Source organism: Rattus norvegicus, chromosome 20 (assembly GCF_021556685.1).
Source record: "Rattus norvegicus strain SHRSP/BbbUtx chromosome 20, alternate assembly SHRSP_T2T, whole genome shotgun sequence".
Taxonomy (NCBI): Eukaryota; Metazoa; Chordata; class Mammalia; order Rodentia; family Muridae; genus Rattus; species Rattus norvegicus.
In genome coordinates this window covers 4,611,419-4,629,660 of record NC_141553.1, presented here as the reverse complement: position 1 = coordinate 4,629,660, position 18,242 = coordinate 4,611,419, and the positions used below count along the sequence as shown (strand labels likewise).

General features: G+C 50.4%; 3 protein-coding genes across 4 annotated transcripts; 2 read left to right on the top strand and 1 right to left on the bottom strand.

The window, feature by feature from the left end:
* Nucleotides 1–454: 454 nt before the first annotated feature.
* Hspa1a (heat shock protein family A (Hsp70) member 1A) lies at nucleotides 455–4,563 on the bottom strand. The gene is given in 2 exon segments (NM_031971.2): nucleotides 455–3,326; nucleotides 3,392–4,563. A coding segment is annotated over 1 exon segment (1,926 nt). The 5' UTR covers nucleotides 3,253–3,326; nucleotides 3,392–4,563; the 3' UTR covers nucleotides 455–1,326.
* Hspa1l (heat shock protein family A (Hsp70) member 1 like) lies at nucleotides 4,096–10,794 on the top strand. Its single transcript, NM_212546.4, is given in 2 exon segments — nucleotides 4,096–4,243; nucleotides 8,311–10,794. A coding segment is annotated over 1 exon segment (1,926 nt). The 5' UTR covers nucleotides 4,096–4,243; nucleotides 8,311–8,323; the 3' UTR covers nucleotides 10,250–10,794.
* Nucleotides 10,795–12,419: 1,625 nt separating this feature from the next.
* On the top strand, nucleotides 12,420–16,171 carry Lsm2 (LSM2 homolog, U6 small nuclear RNA and mRNA degradation associated). 2 transcript variants are annotated; one of them, NM_001165922.1, is made up of 5 exons: nucleotides 12,420–12,627; nucleotides 13,158–13,225; nucleotides 15,430–15,460; nucleotides 15,545–15,604; nucleotides 15,705–16,171. In NM_001165922.1, exons 1-5 carry the CDS (start codon nucleotides 12,625–12,627, stop codon nucleotides 15,828–15,830), a joined length of 288 nt encoding a protein of 95 aa, NP_001159394.1. In that variant the 5' UTR covers nucleotides 12,420–12,624; the 3' UTR covers nucleotides 15,831–16,171. The 2 variants fall into 2 exon arrangements, with proteins under 2 accessions (NP_001159394.1, NP_001004073.1); NM_001004073.1 differs by lacking the exon at nucleotides 12,420–12,627 and adding an exon at nucleotides 12,797–12,907.
* Nucleotides 16,172–18,242: the final 2,071 nt, after the last annotated feature.

The window sequence follows — 18,242 nt, the reverse complement described above, 5'->3', positions numbered from 1 at the left end:
GTAGGGTGGTACCCTTAGTCTGGGCTGTCAGTTCTCACTTTTGAAGATCATCCACAGCCTCCTTTATTTCACCGCCCCACCTCCTTTCTTTCTTTCTTTCTTCTTCTTCTTCTTCTTCTTCTTCTTCTTCTTCTTCTTCTTCTTCTTCTTCTTCTTCTTCTTCTCCTCCTCCTCCTCCTCCTCCTCCTCCTCCTCCTCCTCCTCCTCCTCCTCCTCTTCCTCCTCCTTTTTTTTCAGAGCTGGGGACTGAACCCAGGGACTTGAGCTTTCTAGGCAAGCGCTCTACCACTGAGCTAAATTCCCAACCCCACCGCCCCACCTCCTTAAGTGAGCTCCCCACCACCTCTCCTGAAGCCATTTTTATATCATCCCTGCCACCCTGCCAGGGGCCTGAATCTCTAGACCTCCAGACTCAAGCCTCTCCCTGACTTCCCTGAGAATTTATCCCGGATCCTCTGCACTGTACTAGACCTCAGCCCCGGACTGGTTGTTATTTGCTCTGACTGCTTTCATTTTTCTCACACAAGCAGATCCCAATGCAAAGTCCCTGGGTGCTCCCCACCCCATCTTACCATAAAATGTCAGTCAAGCGTAGTCCAATCTGTAAGACATACACAGCAATTCCTGACCTCAAAAGACAACAGACACAAGACCTGGCAAGTTCTTTTGAAGTTTATTTTCAAATAGCCAGTAAAAATTGACCTGAGTTCAGGATGGTTATGTAAAAACAAAAAACGTGAACTAACAGTGGTGGTGTAAACTCATCTCCGAGTTCACACACTGGGGAACAAGTGCAACGGCCAGGCAAGATTATACAGGGAAGGAGAACAAGAGTCTCAGCCTTAGGTGAGCCACCATGCAAGGAAAGCAACAGAGTGTCAAACGGGAGAAGCAACAGAGTCTCAGCTTTCAGTGATCCACCGGTGGCCCCTGAGCTCCTGACTTAACAGTGCCTCAACACTGTCGCCCAGGGGAGAGTCCAAACACAAAGGAACTCAACAGTGTCCTGGTGTTTTTGTAACACACCTCTTGCTATATCAATATAGCTCTGACTGTCCTGCAAAAGAAATAACTTCGGGGGGGGGGGCAGTGCTGACTTGAAGGCAGGAAATTATATCTATTGCAAAGACACACTCCCAGTACTAATTTACTGGGAATGCAAAGCACACGTGAAATTCCACAGAGTAAATGGAAGGCAGTTTGCTTAAACCTAGGACTTGATTGCAGACCGAACGAAGGAGTTAATGTCCTAAACGACAATAACCCAAAGTCCTCAAGGCCACCCATCTGTCTCCTAGATCACACCTGGAGCGCCAGAAAGAGCCTCTAATCCACCTCCTCGATGGTGGGCCCCGACCCAGAGCCTCCCTTGGGCGCCTGGGCCCCGAAGGCCCCAGCCCCGGGAGCACCCGCACCCTGGTACAGCCCGCTGATGATCGGGTTGCACACCCGCTCCAGCTCCTCCCGCTTGTGCACGAACTCCTCTTTCTCCGCCAGCGTGTTGGAGTCCAGCCAGGAGATGACCTCCTGGCACTTGTCCAGCACCTTCTTCTTGTCAGCCTCGCTGATCTTGCCCTTGAGACCCTCGTCCTCCACGGCGCTCTTCATGTTGAAGGCATAGGACTCGAGCGCATTCTTGGCAGCCACCCTCTCGCGCTGCACCTCGTCCTCCGCCTTGTAGCGCTCGGCCTCCTGCACCATGCGCTCGATCTCCTCCTTGCTCAGGCGGCCCTTGTCGTTGGTGATGGTGATCTTGTTGGCCTTGCCGGTGCTCTTGTCAGTGGCCGTGACGTTCAGGATGCCGTTGGCGTCGATGTCGAAGGTCACCTCGATCTGGGGCACGCCCCTGGGAGCCGGCGGGATGCCGCTCAACTCGAAGCGCCCCAGCAGGTTGTTGTCGCGCGTCATGGCCCTCTCGCCCTCGTACACCTGGATCAGCACCCCGGGCTGGTTGTCCGAGTAGGTGGTGAAGGTCTGCGTCTGCTTGGTGGGGATGGTGGAGTTGCGCTTGATGAGCGCCGTCATCACGCCGCCCGCGGTCTCCAGACCCAGCGACAGCGGCGCCACGTCCAGCAGCAGCAGGTCCTGCACGTTCTCCGACTTGTCCCCCATCAGGATGGCCGCCTGCACCGCCGCCCCGTAGGCCACCGCCTCGTCCGGATTGATGCTCTTGTTCAGGTCGCGCCCGTTGAAGAAGTCCTGCAGCAGCTTCTGCACCTTGGGGATGCGCGTCGAGCCGCCCACCAGCACCAGGTCGTGGATCTGCGCCTTGTCCAGCTTGGCGTCGCGCAGGGCCTTCTCCACGGGCTCCAGCGTGCCGCGGAACAGGTCCGAGCACAGCTCCTCGAACCGCGCCCGCGTGATGGACGTGTAGAAGTCGATGCCCTCGAACAGAGAGTCGATCTCCAGGCTGGCCTGGGTGCTGGACGACAGCGTCCTCTTGGCCCTCTCGCACGCCGTGCGCAGTCGCCGCACCGCGCGCTTGTTCTGGCTGATGTCCTTCTTGTGCTTCCTCTTGAACTCCTCCACGAAGTGGCTCACCAGCCGGTTGTCGAAGTCCTCCCCGCCCAGGTGCGTGTCGCCCGCCGTGGCCTTCACCTCGAAGATGCCGTCGTCGATCGTCAGGATGGACACGTCGAACGTGCCGCCCCCCAGGTCGAAGATGAGCACGTTGCGCTCGCCCTTGCCGGTCCGGTCCAGCCCGTAGGCGATGGCGGCCGCCGTGGGCTCGTTGATGATCCGCAGCACGTTCAGACCCGCGATCACGCCCGCGTCCTTGGTGGCCTGCCGCTGCGAGTCGTTGAAGTAGGCGGGCACGGTGATCACCGCGTTGGTCACCGGGTGGCCCAGGTACGCCTCGGCGATCTCCTTCATCTTGGTCAGCACCATGGACGAGATCTCCTCCGGGTAGAACGACCGGTTCTCGCCCTTGTAGTTCACCTGCACCTTGGGCTTGTCGCCGTCGTTCACCACCTGGAAGGGCCAGTGCTTCATGTCCGACTGCACCACCGGGTCGCCGAACTTGCGGCCGATCAGCCGCTTCGCGTCGAACACGGTGTTCTGCGGGTTCAGCGCCACCTGGTTCTTGGCGGCGTCCCCGATGAGCCGCTCGGTGTCGGTGAAGGCCACGTAGCTGGGGGTCGTGCGGTTGCCCTGGTCGTTGGCGATGATCTCCACCTTGCCGTGCTGGAACACGCCCACGCACGAGTAGGTGGTGCCCAGGTCGATGCCGATCGCTGTTTTCTTGGCCATGTCGCCGCTCTCTGCTTCTGGAAGGTTGCGCTTGGCGGCGGGGATGCTCTGGGGAAGGGTGCGCTCCGCTGGGGTATGCTCTGGAGAAGGGTGCGCTCCGGGGCGTGGATCCTCTAGGGAAGGTTGCGCTCCGCTGGGGGATGCTCTGGAGAAGGTTGCGCTTCGCGGTGGGGATGCTCTGGGAGAGGCTGGTCTTGCCCGAGGTTCGGGAACGCGCCGCTTGCTCTGCTTCTCTGCTTCTCTCCGAGTGGAACCAGAAACTGGTTCTGTCAGATTAGGAGGAGGAATCTGGTGTCCTGCGCGCCGCCCTGCACCTTTAAGGAGGCTCCTCCGGCCCCGCCCACCCTCCCATGGGCCAATCAGCGAGCGGGAGGAGGCCTTGGGGCCAGGAATCTTCCAGCAGTTTCGCGTCGGGTGGAGCTTCCCCGCCTCCTTTGAGTAATAGGAGTTGAGGGTTCCGCCCCTGTTCAGAACTCTCCAGACAGATCTGGGGTTAGCTGGAAAGGACGGATTCCTGTGGGGGAGGGTGGCGGGACCTGCTGGTGCTGCTGTTGACACTGTTGCTATGGCGACGCATTACTGAGGCCTGAGTGGAATGGACAGGAAAGGTCACTGCTAGCTCCGTGTTGTGGACAGTTGGTTGTGATTTGTGGGGTTCGCAGACTCGCACATTTCTGATTATGGGGCTCGAGTTAAGGGTTATAACTTCCCCTTCCTAGCCTTGGGAGACCCAAGGGAGGTGCCTGGGGGCGTGTCCGGTGACGTGACCCCCCTCCAGCCGCGTTACAATGGCAGTGCTAACTCTGACCTCATGGACTTATTTAGGAATCAGAGGATCTGTCCCAGAAGAGGCTCAAAGTTGCCGGGAGGGGCGGGGTGGGGGGTGGGGGGAACCCCAGTTGCTCAGTTTGGATGTTCCTGGAGCTCCCCACTCGTAGGGGCTCAGCGACTTCAAATTTTCCAAACTGGATCGAAGGCGTAGAGATTCCAGGTGAGCCTGGAATTCCAGTTGGTTCTTATTTAATGGGCCAAGAATTTTCTTAGGTTTGATTGATTTACAGACGTGGTCTAGTGGAAGCCACCATCCTTAGGTCTCCTCTTGGCTCTCCACACAGGAACCCCAGTTTTAATTCTGGATTTGGGTGTTGGCAACCAAGAAAAAATGGGGTTGGGCTCTTGAGGGACATTAGTGGCTGAAATTAGTCTAAGCTGAAATCGGAGGCAGACAAGACCTTTTTGAATATGGTATTGATGGTCGAAGAGAGGAGTTACAATCGAGAGAAAGATAGAAACTCAGAGAAAGATGCCTGGGATCCCAGAACTCTGGATTTTCAGACAGGATGTCTGCGGGGGTTGGGGGAGGCGCGGGGGGGGGGGGGACGGACGACGACGAGAAGACTTTGTCTTAAAAATAAATAGAAAAACTTCCTGTCCAGCCCTACTCAGAAAAGTTAGAAAAGTTAACTGGGGCCGTCTGGTGGGCTCAAGCCTCTAATTCCAACAATCAGCAGTGGAGACAGAGGATTGATTGCCTGAGCTACATAGTGAGATCCCTGCTTTTTTTTTTTTTTTTTTTAAAGGTTTGTTGTACGTGTCTGGGGGGAGGGGGAGGGGAATCCTAACAGCCACCCTTCCTCAGAGTGAGCTAAATTACTCCACCATAGATTGCTAAGGAAGGCAATCTCGTCTGAAGAAAGACTAGTGCTTGTCTTCTTAAAGAAATGGTTTGTGTCTGTGTGTGTCAGTGTGCTTTGTGTCATGCTGTGCAAATGCCTCCAGAGACTAGAAGAGGCTGTCTCATCCCCTGGAACTGGAGTAAGGGGCCTGCCGTCGTGAGCTGCCCACTGACTGTGTGGGAACTGAGCTCAGGTTCTCTGGAAGAGCAGAAGCACTTAACCGATGCCATCGCTTAGGCCCCCTGATAACGCCTCAAGGAGTTCAGAACGCAATCTTAGGAGACAGGTAGACAGGTGTGGTCCCACAGTAAAGCATATCATTGTCATGAAAACAGTAGAGTTGATCTAGGCCCTGTCTGAAATGGAGGATATAAACCCACTTTCCTTCCACCCCAGGAGTAGCTGAGAACACTGTTGTCTAATGTCCATGTAAGTGCTTTGCTATGAAAGCCTGGTGTCTCTCTCTCTCTCTCTCTCTCTCTCTCTCCCCCTCTGTGTGTGTGTGTGTGTGTGTGTGTGTGTGTGTGTGTGTACCTATGCTAACAGCATCATTCACAATGGCCAAGAAGGGGAAGTCACCTGGTGTCTATGAAGAGAAGGTCCCATAAGGAAGGAGTCAGGGATACATAAAAACGAACATCGTTTAGTTCTGGAAGTACAGAAATAGGCAAGCTCATGAGTAAGAACTAAGGACAGTTATGTTGAGTGAAATAAGGCCATCCACAGGCTGAAGAGATGGCTCAGTGGTTAAAAGCACAGACTGTTCTTCCAGAGGTCATGAGTTCAATTCCCAGCACCCACATGGTGGCTCACAACCATCTGTAACAGGATTTGATGTCCTCTTCTGGTGTGTCTGAAGACAAACAGTGTACTCATATACATAAAACAAATAAATCTTTTTTTAAAAAAGGGCCAGCCGGGGTTGGGGGATTTAGCTCAGTGGTAGAGCACTTGCCTAGCAATCGCAAGGCCCTGGGTTCGGTCCCCAGCTCCGAAAAAAAAAAAGAAAAAAGGGCCAGCCAAACTAGACAAATGTAGTATGATTCCAATTGTATGGGCTACTAAGGGTAGACAAATCCACAGAGACAAACATCCAGCAAACAGTCCACTCATGCTAGGAAGCCCAGCCAAGGTTAGCGTAGGCCCTACTCCAGCATCACCCTGACCTAGAAAGTATGAGACCCATCTTGAGAAGAATTCCTATTATAATGAGTCTCTTTCAAAACAAACAGAGGCAAAGTTCATTATGGACTTAAAGATTTTAGTCAAGTCTATTGGGGCAAGGTTCAGACTAAACAGCCAATGAGTTTGGCAGTGGAAGGAGGCCTGTGGACGCTTTGCCTCCTGTATCAGGTTGTTGTTTGACCAGCCCTTCTTAAGGTATGACATCTGTTAGAGAAGAAACACTGTAGAAGACAGAGATGATCCTGAAACAGACATTTGGGAGAGTTGGGGGCGGGGTGCAGGGCGCAGGAGGGTCTCAGGATCTGTGCTGAGTTCAATGAAAGCATCCCCACGCTGAGGATATGTTAGCTCCGAGGTATAGCCCTTGCCTAGACTGCCCGAAGCCTTAGCTTCTGCCCCCAGCAGACAAAGAGACAAAACCAGAACCAATCCCAAAGAATAAAGTAAAAAGTGAGCAGAGAGAAGTTTTGACAGTGTTTGGTACTTTTCCAAGCTGCAAACTCAAAATGTATCAAGCACCCAACGCCTCTGATGTCGAGACTTTGTAACACCTTTCCCTAGTAGCTTCCCTGTCTCTTAGAAGGGAAAGCATGGAGTCGTAGGCTGTAGGAGACAGCTCAGACAGTGGTTGTTAGGAAAACCAGCCTGGCGTGGTGACTCATGCCTGTGACCTTGGCACTTGGAAGGCTAAGAGGGATGAAGAGCAGCACCTTTGAAGCTAGCCTGGGATACATGGTGATTTCCAGGCCAACCTCTTGGCCCACAGAGAGAATCATAAAAAAAAAAAAAAAAAAAAAAAAAAAAAAAAGAAGCAACCCAAAAAACAACCTCCCAAGACGCTATGGAGTGCTTAAAGTGTTTGTTGTGTAAGCATGGGGGACCTGAGTTCAATTCCCAGAACCCACACAATAGAACCACAAACCAGCGTGCTGGCATCCAGCTGGGATCACAGTCCAAGCTCACTGCAACTGACCGGGTTTTCAGGCCAGTTGCATATCTGGCATTACTATTCCTAACCTACTGTCTTTGTTCACTGATCCAAGAGTATAAATGAACCTCAAACGGTTTTTAATATTTCATTGTTGAAGCCTTAGATAAAAACTTAAATCAAGGGGGCTGGGGATTTAGCTCAGTGGTAGAGCGCTTACCTGGGAAGCGCAAGGCCCTGGGTTCGGTCCCCAGCTCCGAAAAAAAGAACCAAAAAAAAAAAAAAAAAAACCTTAAATCAATAAACTAAAGTGTTAATCATACCTCTAAAATCAATAATATATTCAGTGATGATTTTGAATAAATTTAGCACCTACATATTAAAAAAAAAAAAGAGGCCCTATTTCAACAAGGTGATTGGCAGGTGAATGATACCCAGGGTTGGCCGCTTGAATCCACATGTTCATGCGCACACCCCCCATACACCACAACAACAGCCACAAAGACATTTGCAAGCTCTCTGTGTAGGAATCCATATGGTGGCTTACAACTGTCTGCAACTCCAGCCCCCCGGGAATCTGACACCTACTCCCGACCTCCTAGGGCTCACACATAGACAAACACAAAACATTCAGAAGATTAAAAGAATAAACTGAGGGCTAGAGAGGGTTCAGCCATTAAGAGCACATCTGTTTTTACAAGAATCCTGGATTTAGGGGCTGGGGATTTAGCTCAGTGGTAGAGCGCTTACCTAGGAAGCGCAAGGCCCTGGGTTCGGTCCCCAGCTCAGAAAAAAAGAACCAAAAAAAAAAAAAGAATCCTGGATTTAGTTCCTGGCACCCACCCATGCTGTACAGATCCCAAGTGTAACTTCAGCTCCAAGGGCATCCCATACCTCTGACCTCCACAGGTACCTGCACTCATGCATATATCCATACAGACATACATGCGCACACACAAATATTAAAAATAAATCTTGAGGGGTTGGGGATTTAGCTCAGTGGTAGAGCACTTGCCTAGCAAGGGCAAGGCCCTGGGTTCGGTCCTCAGCTCCGGAAAAAAAAAAATCTTGAAGAAAACGGATCAATAGACAACTTGAGTTTTATTTATTTCTTTTCTTTTCTTTTTTTGGGAGCTGGGGACCGAACCCAGGGCCTTGTGCTTGCGAGGCAAGTGCTCTACCACTGAGCTAAATCCCCAACCCCTTGAGTTTTATTTTTAAAAAAACCCCACTACCTTAAATACGATTTTACATCTCCTTTCTCCATAGGCCTCGGAAAACCATGGCTGCTAATAAAGGAATGGCCATAGGCATCGACCTGGGCACCACCTACTCGTGCGTGGGCGTGTTCCAGCACGGCAAGGTGGAGATCATCGCCAACGACCAGGGCAACCGCACGACCCCAAGCTACGTGGCCTTCACCGACACCGAGCGGCTCATCGGGGACGCCGCCAAGAACCAGGTGGCCATGAATCCCCAGAACACTGTTTTTGACGCCAAACGTCTAATTGGCAGGAAGTTTAATGATCCCGTCGTGCAGTCGGATATGAAGCTGTGGCCATTTCAAGTGATCAATGAAGCGGGCAAGCCTAAGGTGCTGGTGTCCTACAAAGGAGAGAAGAAAGCCTTCTACCCGGAGGAGATCTCGTCCATGGTGCTGACCAAGATGAAGGAGACTGCAGAGGCTTTTTTGGGCCACAGTGTCACCAACGCTGTGATCACCGTGCCAGCCTATTTCAATGACTCCCAGAGACAGGCCACTAAAGATGCAGGGGTCATCGCAGGACTCAACGTGCTGCGAATCATCAATGAGCCCACAGCGGCGGCCATCGCCTATGGCTTGGATAAAGGAAGTCACGGAGAGCGGCACGTGCTCATCTTCGACCTGGGGGGCGGCACGTTCGACGTGTCTATCCTGACGATCGACGACGGCATCTTCGAGGTGAAGGCCACGGCGGGCGACACGCACCTGGGCGGGGAGGACTTCGACAACCGGCTGGTGAGCCACTTCGTGGAGGAGTTCAAGAGGAAGCACAAGAAGGACATCAGCCAGAACAAGCGCGCGGTGCGGCGTCTGCGCACGGCGTGCGAGAGGGCCAAGAGGACGCTGTCGTCCAGCACCCAGGCCAACCTGGAGATCGACTCTCTGTACGAGGGCATCGACTTCTACACGTCCATCACGCGGGCGCGGTTCGAGGAGCTGTGTGCAGACCTATTTAGAGGCACGCTTGAGCCCGTGGAGAAGTCTCTCCGGGACGCCAAGATGGACAAGGCTAAAATCCATGACATTGTTCTAGTAGGGGGCTCTACCCGCATCCCAAAGGTGCAAAAGCTGCTTCAAGACTACTTTAATGGACGGGATCTCAACAAGAGTATCAATCCCGATGAGGCGGTGGCGTACGGAGCTGCAGTCCAGGCAGCTATTTTAATGGGCGACAAATCTGAAAAAGTACAGGATTTGCTTTTGTTGGACGTAGCTCCCCTGTCTCTAGGATTGGAGACAGCCGGGGGTGTGATGACTGTTCTGATCAAGCGCAACTCCACCATCCCCACCAAGCAGACGCAGATCTTCACCACCTACTCGGACAACCAGCCCGGGGTGCTGATCCAGGTGTACGAGGGCGAGAGGGCCATGACGCGCGACAACAATCTCCTGGGGCGCTTTGACCTGACTGGAATACCCCCTGCACCTAGGGGTGTGCCCCAGATCGAGGTGACCTTCGACATCGACGCCAACGGGATTCTCAACGTCACAGCCATGGACAAGAGCACCGGCAAGGCCAACAAGATCACCATCACCAACGACAAGGGCCGCTTGAGCAAGGAGGAGATCGAGCGCATGGTGCAAGAGGCCGAGCGGTACAAGGCCGAGGACGAGGGCCAGAGGGAGAAGATCGCTGCCAAAAATGCCTTAGAATCGTATGCCTTTAACATGAAGAGCGCTGTAGGCGATGAGGGTCTGAAGGACAAGATCAGCGAGTCTGATAAAAAGAAAATACTGGATAAATGCAGTGAGGTCCTTTCCTGGCTGGAGGCCAACCAGCTGGCGGAGAAAGAAGAGTTCGATCATAAAAGAAAAGAGCTGGAAAACATGTGCAACCCTATCATCACAAAGCTGTACCAGAGCGGCTGCACAGGGCCCACCTGCGCGCCAGGGTATACACCCGGCAGGGCTGCCACAGGCCCCACCATTGAGGAAGTAGATTAGCCTTTCCCAGAAAGGCAGGGTGCTAGGGTGCCTCTAGGCGACATTTATTCACCTCCCAACATCACTGTGATTCTTGAACTGACTGGACTTGAGCCTAAGTCACCATCCTTTGGGATCTGATGCAGAACCCACGGACTCCGCCTTTCCACGCCCCCACCCTCTGATCTATGATCCTGAACTGGATCTTTAGCACAACCAGGCCCCTCTTTGAGCCTCGTGAAGAATTTGGATGTCTGTTATTTATCATCCACACCCCGCCTTTCACCTCCCTGTGTGGATGGTTATTTGTCTCTCAGTAAATTTGTTCCCAAAGGAAACGTCTGTCACTTTTCGATTTGTTTAGTCGAGGGCCTTACTGTATATGTCTAGCTGACCTGACGCTTACCGCATTGGCCAATTTGGTCCTTAACTTGCAGCAATCCTCCTGTCTCTGCCACCTGAATTTCGAGATTACGGACCTGCACCATCATGCCCAACTTGTGATTTTTTTTTTTTGGGAGGCAGGGTTTCTTGAAGCCTAGGTTAGCCTAGAACATTCTATACACAAGGGATCTGTTCTTCCCTTACCCAGCTCACCTCCTGGTATCTAAGCTGTCCATGTTCCTTGAGAATGAGGAAAGGAGAGCTCACAGAGAACATGCATTTTCTTTTTTTAAAGATTTATTTATTATATATGAGTACACTGTAGCTGTCTTCACACACACCAGAAGAGTGCATCGGATCACATTACAGATGGTTGTGAGCCACCGTGTGGTTGCCGGGAATTGAACTCAAGACCTCTGGAAGAGCAGTCAGCTCTCTTAAACGCTGAGCCACCTCTCCAGCCCATGGACGTGCATTTTCTGTTTGTGAGTCCATTGTGAGTGTTTAACTTGATAAGGGCAAAGTACTTGAATTTGTGTAAGTTGAGCATATCCAACAATTTTTTTTTTGGTTTTGAGGCAGGTCTGCCTCAAATGTCTTTCGTTCATGCTGCCTACATGACTGGAATTACAGAACGTTACACCTGCCAGGAAAAATATTTTCTAATTCTCAGGCACCCTGAGCCCATAGGAAGCAGCTGCTAAATGTACTGACTGCTTCTAACCAGTGACAGCCTCTTTTAGATTCAGGTGTTAAAGTTTCTGTTGAAACTCGGTAACATCTTGCTTGGTAATCATGATGGATCCAGCTCTGAACACAGTGATGTGCACAGGTGGAGTGGGGTAGGTAGGACAGAGAGGGAAGACACATCTTAGGGTCTTGCTGGCAAGTCAGTCTAGCTGAATGAACCTGTCCGTTCCAGGATCAGTGGCAGATCCTGTCTCAGAAAATGAGATGGCTAAGTCGTTAAGGACATATGTTGCTCTTCGGCAGGACCAGGGTTTGATTCCCAGCACCCGTATGGTGGCTAACAACTATAACTCCAGAGGATCCAACACACTCTTTTAGTGTCTGGGAACACTGCACATGTGGTACACAGATATACGTGCAAGGAAAAACTCACACATATAAAATTTTAAAATATTAAGTAAGTGGAAAGAACAGCCAGCATTCATCTCTGGCCTACACAGGCAGGCATGCTCCAAGCTTCACCCAGACCCCCAGGAAACCGACTTTTTTGGTATCATGCAATCAGCAGGCCTAGTCTCTCAGAATTCTCACCTGTGTACCATGACTGCCTTGCACCAACAGCCAGCCTCGAGAAGACAAAATAGCAAGTGTTTTCCTATTTATCCAGACATGATATCTACAGAAGCTATAACCTAGCAACTTCCCATTTAATTACTAGTAAAAATAATACGGCTGGAGAGATGGCTCAGCGGTTAAGAGCACTGACTGCTCTTCCAGAGGTCCTGTGTTCAAATCCCAGAAACCACACGGTGGCTCACAACCATCTGTAATGGGATCTGATGCCCTCTCCTGGTGTGTCAGAAGACAGCTACAATGTACTTATATATAATAACTCAATCTTTTTTAAAAGAATATGCAAGTCATAATTTTCTCAATCTTCCCAATAATTCTCAGTAGAAAGCGTAGAGTATGAGCAAGTCACCCGGCACAGAGAAGAATCTAAAAAATTATCAGGGAGGCGAACTACATCCAACGCGCAGCTGCTATGGCCCACGCACGCGCTCGGGAGGGAGGAGTTCCTTGGGAGGAAGTGGGAGACAGGAAGTCCCGCCCTCCTCCCGGTTTGGCGGTCCTCTCTGCTCTGCCCTACTCCGCTCCCTTTGAGCCCAGATTCAGCCGCGGTTTTCGCGGTTCCCCTTGCGCCTGCGTGATCCTGTCCTGCCTCACGCGCGGGCTCGTGCTCCGGCTCCCGCCCTGCCTCCGGCCCGCAGTCCCCGGCGCCTTCCTTCGCGGTCCAGGCCGCCCCTCGTGGCGCCAGCACCATGGTGGGTACCGTGACGTCAAAAGGGAGCGCCGCCGCCCGCGGCGGGCGGTTCGAACTGTTCGGGTCTTGGTTGCGCTCTAGTGTTTGTTGCCTTGGGCTGTAGCTAAGCCCTAGGGTTTTCCTTACAACCTCAGGGCCCACACCCTGTGTGAGGAGACTGCTTGGAACCAATGGTTTTTTTGGGGAAACTTCCAGCAAGTCCAAGAGAAAGCCCACGGGCGCCGGGGGAGAACGGAAAGCTAGTCTTGCATTTCCGTGCTGGAGATCAGGATTTTGTGAGGGTGCGGTTGGGAAGCGGTCTCGAGCAGGGAGGTGGTCGATTCGGAGAGTGGGTTCTGGCATCGAGGGGTGCAGCGCAGTTATTGTCTCTCTGTGGCCCCAGGAATTGCAGTCTCTGTTAACGGATTGTTGATGGTGGTGAAATTTTGAGAACTACTAGGTGGGGCCAAAAGGACTGGTATTTCAAATACCGTCACGGGTTCCTCCTCCCTGTCCCTTTTCATGTGATAGTTCCTCCCTCTTTTCCAATAGCTCTTCTACTCCTTTTTCAAGTCCCTTGTGGGCAAGGATGTAGTCGTGGAACTCAAGAATGATCTGAGGTAGGTCTTTATTTCAGCGAGTTGGTGGAAGGTGGGAGGTGCCTGGTGTCCTGATCGTTTTCGTGGTTGTTGTTCACAAAGCTATTTTAGAGCAGAGGGGCAAAACACAGAAGAAATATCTTGTGTCTTGAGTGTAAAGATTAGTTTAAGAGTGAGCCTGGTGCTGTGGCACATGCGTGTAATCCCAACGCTGATGCAGAATTGTGAATTCAAGGACAGTTTGGTCTACATATGTCCAGGGCCAGCCAGAGTTACACAGTGAGATACAGTTAAGTAACATGTATGTGCAGTCCTGGATGTCCCGGAACACACAGATCCGCCTGCCTCTGTCTCCTGAGTGCTAGGATTTGCCCTGCTGTATCATTTGCTCTTAACCATTCAGGAGTGGATTAAATGCTGTATCACTGGAAAGATGTTTATGGCTTCTTGTCACATCATCCATTAGAGTCTACTTTCTTTTTTTGTTTGTTTGTTTGTTTATTATACATAAGTACATTGTAGCTGACTTCAGAAACACCAAAAGAGGGCATCAGATCTCATTATAGTTGGTTGTGAGCCACCATGTGGTTGCTGGGATTGAACTCTGGACCTCTGGAAGAGCAGTCAGTGCTCTTAACCATTGAGCCATCTCTCCAGCCCCTAGAGTCTACTTTCTTTCTTTCTTTCTTTCTTTCTTTCTTTCTTTCTTTCTTTCTTTCTTTTTTCTTTTCTTTTGTTCGGGGCTGGGTACTGAACCCAGGGCCTTGCGCTTGCTAGGCAAGCGCTCTACCACTGAGCTAAATCCCTAATTCTAGAGTCTACTTTCTTAATAGTGCTTAGAAAATTATAGGTGTCACTGATGTCTATTTTTTTTTTTCATGTACTGGATGGGCATGCTCAACAGGTGAACTTCATTTCCAGCCCTCGTGTTTCTTTTTAAAATCCTTTTATTTGTAGACTCTTGAAACCTTTGAGCACAGGTCAGTGCTTGAGAGCCTTGATTCTAAGACAGAACGTGGTGTTGACAAGCAGGATGGTTATGGCCAGTGTGGGCAAGTGAGAGGCTGGCCCAGGCCGGGGTGGAGAGTAGCTAAGACTTTTTCTAGTCTAAAAGTCAGACCACACAAGTGTTCTTCCACAGAGCAGTGGGGGTTCGTAGAATGTAGAGAGTGAAGAAGTAAAATGCAGGATCTGGGGTTGTTAATTAAAATTTTAATTCCTCTGCACCTCCGTGCAGTGGGTAAATATAAGATGGGTAACATGGTGTGGGAGCAGTGGCTTTGATAACTGTACTCAGGACTAGAGGGTGGGGGAGTGTAGCATTAATAATAGTTAATTTCAGCTGCCATGTATATGTAGGTCTCTGGCTCCAAAGCATAAATGTTTACAAGTAACAGCTATTGGAGCTGCAGAGATGGCTTGGTGCTTTAAAAAGAGCTTGCTGCTCTTCCAGAGAAATAGAGTTCAGTTCCCGGCAGCTACATTAGGTGATTGACAACAGTTTGTTGGGCTGAATACAACTCCTTAGAACTCTGGCTTCAATGGATCTGATGCCCTCTTCTGGTCTCTGTGGGTAACTACATGCACATACACACAAATAGTAAAAATCAGTATTTAAAAATAATGGATGTTTCTGGGAGTCGTGCAGATCAGGGCTGACATTCCAGTTCATTTGTGTAAGTTTTGGTACCTTACATGACCTCTCATAAGTCCTGGATGATACTACTTTGAAAGGTGATTAGCTGAGTGGTTGATGGCTGTTCATCCCTTAAACCTTTAAACCTAGCCCTCAGGAGGCAGGGGCAAGGGCAGGGGCAGGGGGGAGTTTGAAGCCTGCCTTATCTACAGAGCTAGTTCTAGAACCCCACAGGGAAACCCAGTGGGCAATGGCCATGAGTAGTGCTCCTAGCTGTAGTTCTAGAACTTCAGAAGTGGAGGTAGGAATGCCAGAAGTTGGAGGCCAGCCTGGGCCAAGTGAGAACCTGTCTTAAAGTGGAAATACTAATATTAAATGGAGCATAGGCCCGGCCTGACTACGAGCTTCTGATGTGTTGGTGTGAGGACAGACTGAGTCTGAGGTGCTTTATCATTTCCACCTCAGAACTTACAGGGGCTGCCTGCTGGCTTCAGGGCCTAGAGTTCCTCCCCCCTTGTCACTGTAGTTCTGATTTTCCCTCTGCTGATTCCAGCATAAATGAATGCTTCTCTCCTCTTTGCTCCCACAGCATCTGTGGAACCCTGCACTCTGTGGACCAGGTGAGATACAGTAAAGGGGAAGGAAAGGAGACAGTGAGGGTGGATTGAGTCTCTAGGGTTAATGATGATGTCCCTCTTTCTTAGTACCTCAATATCAAACTAACCGACATCAGTGTCACAGACCCTGAAAAATATCCTCACATGGTGAGTTGGGGCTGGTGAGGGAGAGGAAGACGTTAGAGCAAAAGGCCCCGGGTGGCTGGAGGGCGCACTTTAATGGACGTGCTTCATTCTTTGTCTCCAGTTATCCGTCAAGAACTGCTTCATCAGGGGCTCGGTTGTCCGCTACGTGCAGCTGCCAGCAGACGAGGTGGACACACAGCTGTTGCAGGATGCAGCAAGGAAGGAAGCCCTTCAGCAGAAACAGTGATGGCGCCTTTCCCCTCCCCTCACTTCCCCATCGGTGACCCATAACTTGATGTCCAACCGAGGACAAGACACCCCTGCCCAATACTCAGTGTGTTTTGTTTTGTTAATGATTGTTTTTTCTTTTTAACTGAATGGATGAGAGAGAATTCCTCTGTGGAGAAGGGAGGGTGAGAGAGCCAGGACCTGCAGGATGTTCCTGGAGCGGCTCCCAGTCTGCACCTCCTTCTCACCTTCCCTGGAGATGGGAGCTGCAGCCTAGGCCCTTCCATGGTGACATGTAATACATTTGAGGGATGGAAAGATCTGTCCCGCATCGGGAATAAAACTTATGATGCAAACTGAATTCCTGCTTTGTTGTGTTTTAGACAGGGACTTGGGAAAGGATGTTGAATTCACCTCCCCTCCAACACTCTACATTCCTCTTCCTCCTCTCCAACCAGGAGTCCAGCCCCGTTCAGTAGCATTGTGCACTTCTGCCCTAAAGCTTGTAATTGGATAGGTTAAGGTGCCATTACCAACTCTGAGTGGCTCCTGCGGGTTCTGTAGGCATAACATTTTTGCAGCCTCTCTAGCCCACCACCCACCAGAGGCAGTGGAAGAGAAAGCTTAATAGGTGATGGGGGAAGTGGATCAGTTTAGCAGTAGTTCTTTGGAGGTGAGCTCAATCTTTATCAGCAGTTCAGTCAGCAAATACCAAATGTGAAGCTGCAGCTGCAGCCCTTCCTCTTAGCCAGCAGACACCATGCACAAGCTTAGCTTGAACGAGCACTCGTTCAATCCTGAAGAAACCACAAGGCTTGCCAACCAGCCTTGGGCCACCAAAGCACCAAGAAACCACAGGAACCTCAGAAGCAGTTCCTGGGTGAGTTTCTCTGAGTGGCAGTGTCACCACAGCGGAGCTGAACAATGCTATATAAGGTGAACCAATACATACCTGTCGCTAGCGAAGAATGGTGAGGCAGAGCAAACCAAACCAATCCTCCTATTCCCCCTACCTGTGGGGTCATATTTATACTCCTTTATCACACGTCTTTTTATGTGTCTGCTTTAGCAAGATTTCCTTTCACCTGTGTGTCCAGGAGAACATCATCTGACATAACTGACTTTCCAAAGAAACCAGACATTTCCACTTCAGCCACCTCAGAAGCAAGCTCCAGTTGGAGGTTCTTCGATGTCCGCCATCTTAGAGGTCGTTTTGGGGTGCTGCCAGGAGCTCTGGCGTGAAAAGCCTTATGCTGTTAGAACATCTTAAATGCCATAATCTAGATCTCTGAAGTGTTTCAAGACTATACAGCCTATCTGACTAGGCAAACTGCTTGTTTCCAGCTGTTTACTTTGAAAACACCTACAGGAGGCTAAGGAACTCTCATTTCTGTAATTAGCTAAACCAGTGCTTCTCAGGAGCACAGTTTGACTGCTCGCTAACTTGCCTTTCTTAATTATCCTGAACAGGGTGTGATAGAGTAGGATTCAAGGATTTTAGGTTTACACTGGATTTTTAAACGAGTTGCAATGCCCTAAAGAGTGGAGACGTGGGCTGGAGAGGTGTCTCAGAGGTTAAGAGCACTGTCTGCTCTTCCAGAGGTCCTGAGTTCAATTCCCAGCAACCACATGGTGGCTCACAACCATCTGTAATCAGGTCTGGTGCCCTCTTCTGGCCTGTAGTTGCATCCATGCAGGCAGAAAGCTGTATGATGTATACATAATAAATAAATGTTTAAAAAAAAAAAGTGGAGACGTATACACAAAATGATACGATAAGATCTTGAGTGTACATTGATACACAAAAGTGCATGCCCATTGGGTTCGGTCCCCAGCTCCGAAAAAAAAGAACCAAAAAAAAAAAAAAAAGTGCATGCCCATAGAGAAATAGTTGGCTTACTGGTGCTTTTTAATTTAAAAGCAGATTCAACAGTCTACCCTTTTATCCTATCATTCCTGTATCCCCCATTTTCTTTTCATCCCCTCCCGGCCCCCTTCCCACTAACACTAAGTAGGAGAGAAAAGAGGAAAGGAGAGATCTCTGAATCTCGTCTTTACTGGGTTTCCTGGTTGACCAAGACCATTAACCACTTGTTACCAAACCCCCCTTAGACAATGGCAAATACCCATCACCCAGCAAATGACCCAAAACCACCCATCTCACCTCTCGGGAGTGGGGACATTGTTCTCTTAAAATTACTTCCTGCTATCTGAAGTTAACAGCATTACACAAAACAATAATGAGACTCCAGCCCGTACTGAGGCTGAAGCAGCTTTATGCTTTCTCAGGCTGCTTTCATAGCATTCTAGGACATCCCAAACCGTGGGCAGTTCTCAGGTCAAAGACAAAGTAATCTGGCGAAGAGTAAACCAGGAGACCACATGAAAGAGTAATTAAGCAAAGTAGAAAGCAAAAGGATCACACCGGGAA

Excerpts from the sequence above, each read along its gene's own strand:
- Lsm2 (NM_001004073.1), top strand. The coding sequence starts at position 12,797 with ATGGTTTTTTTGGGGAAACTTCCAGCAAGTCCAAGAGAAAGCCCACGG. Across the intron at positions 13,226-15,429 it reads GAACTCAAGAATGATCTGAG|CATCTGTGGAACCCTGCACT; the intron begins GTAGGTCTTTAT and ends TTGCTCCCACAG. Across the intron at positions 15,461-15,544 it reads CCCTGCACTCTGTGGACCAG|TACCTCAATATCAAACTAAC; the intron begins GTGAGATACAGT and ends CCTCTTTCTTAG.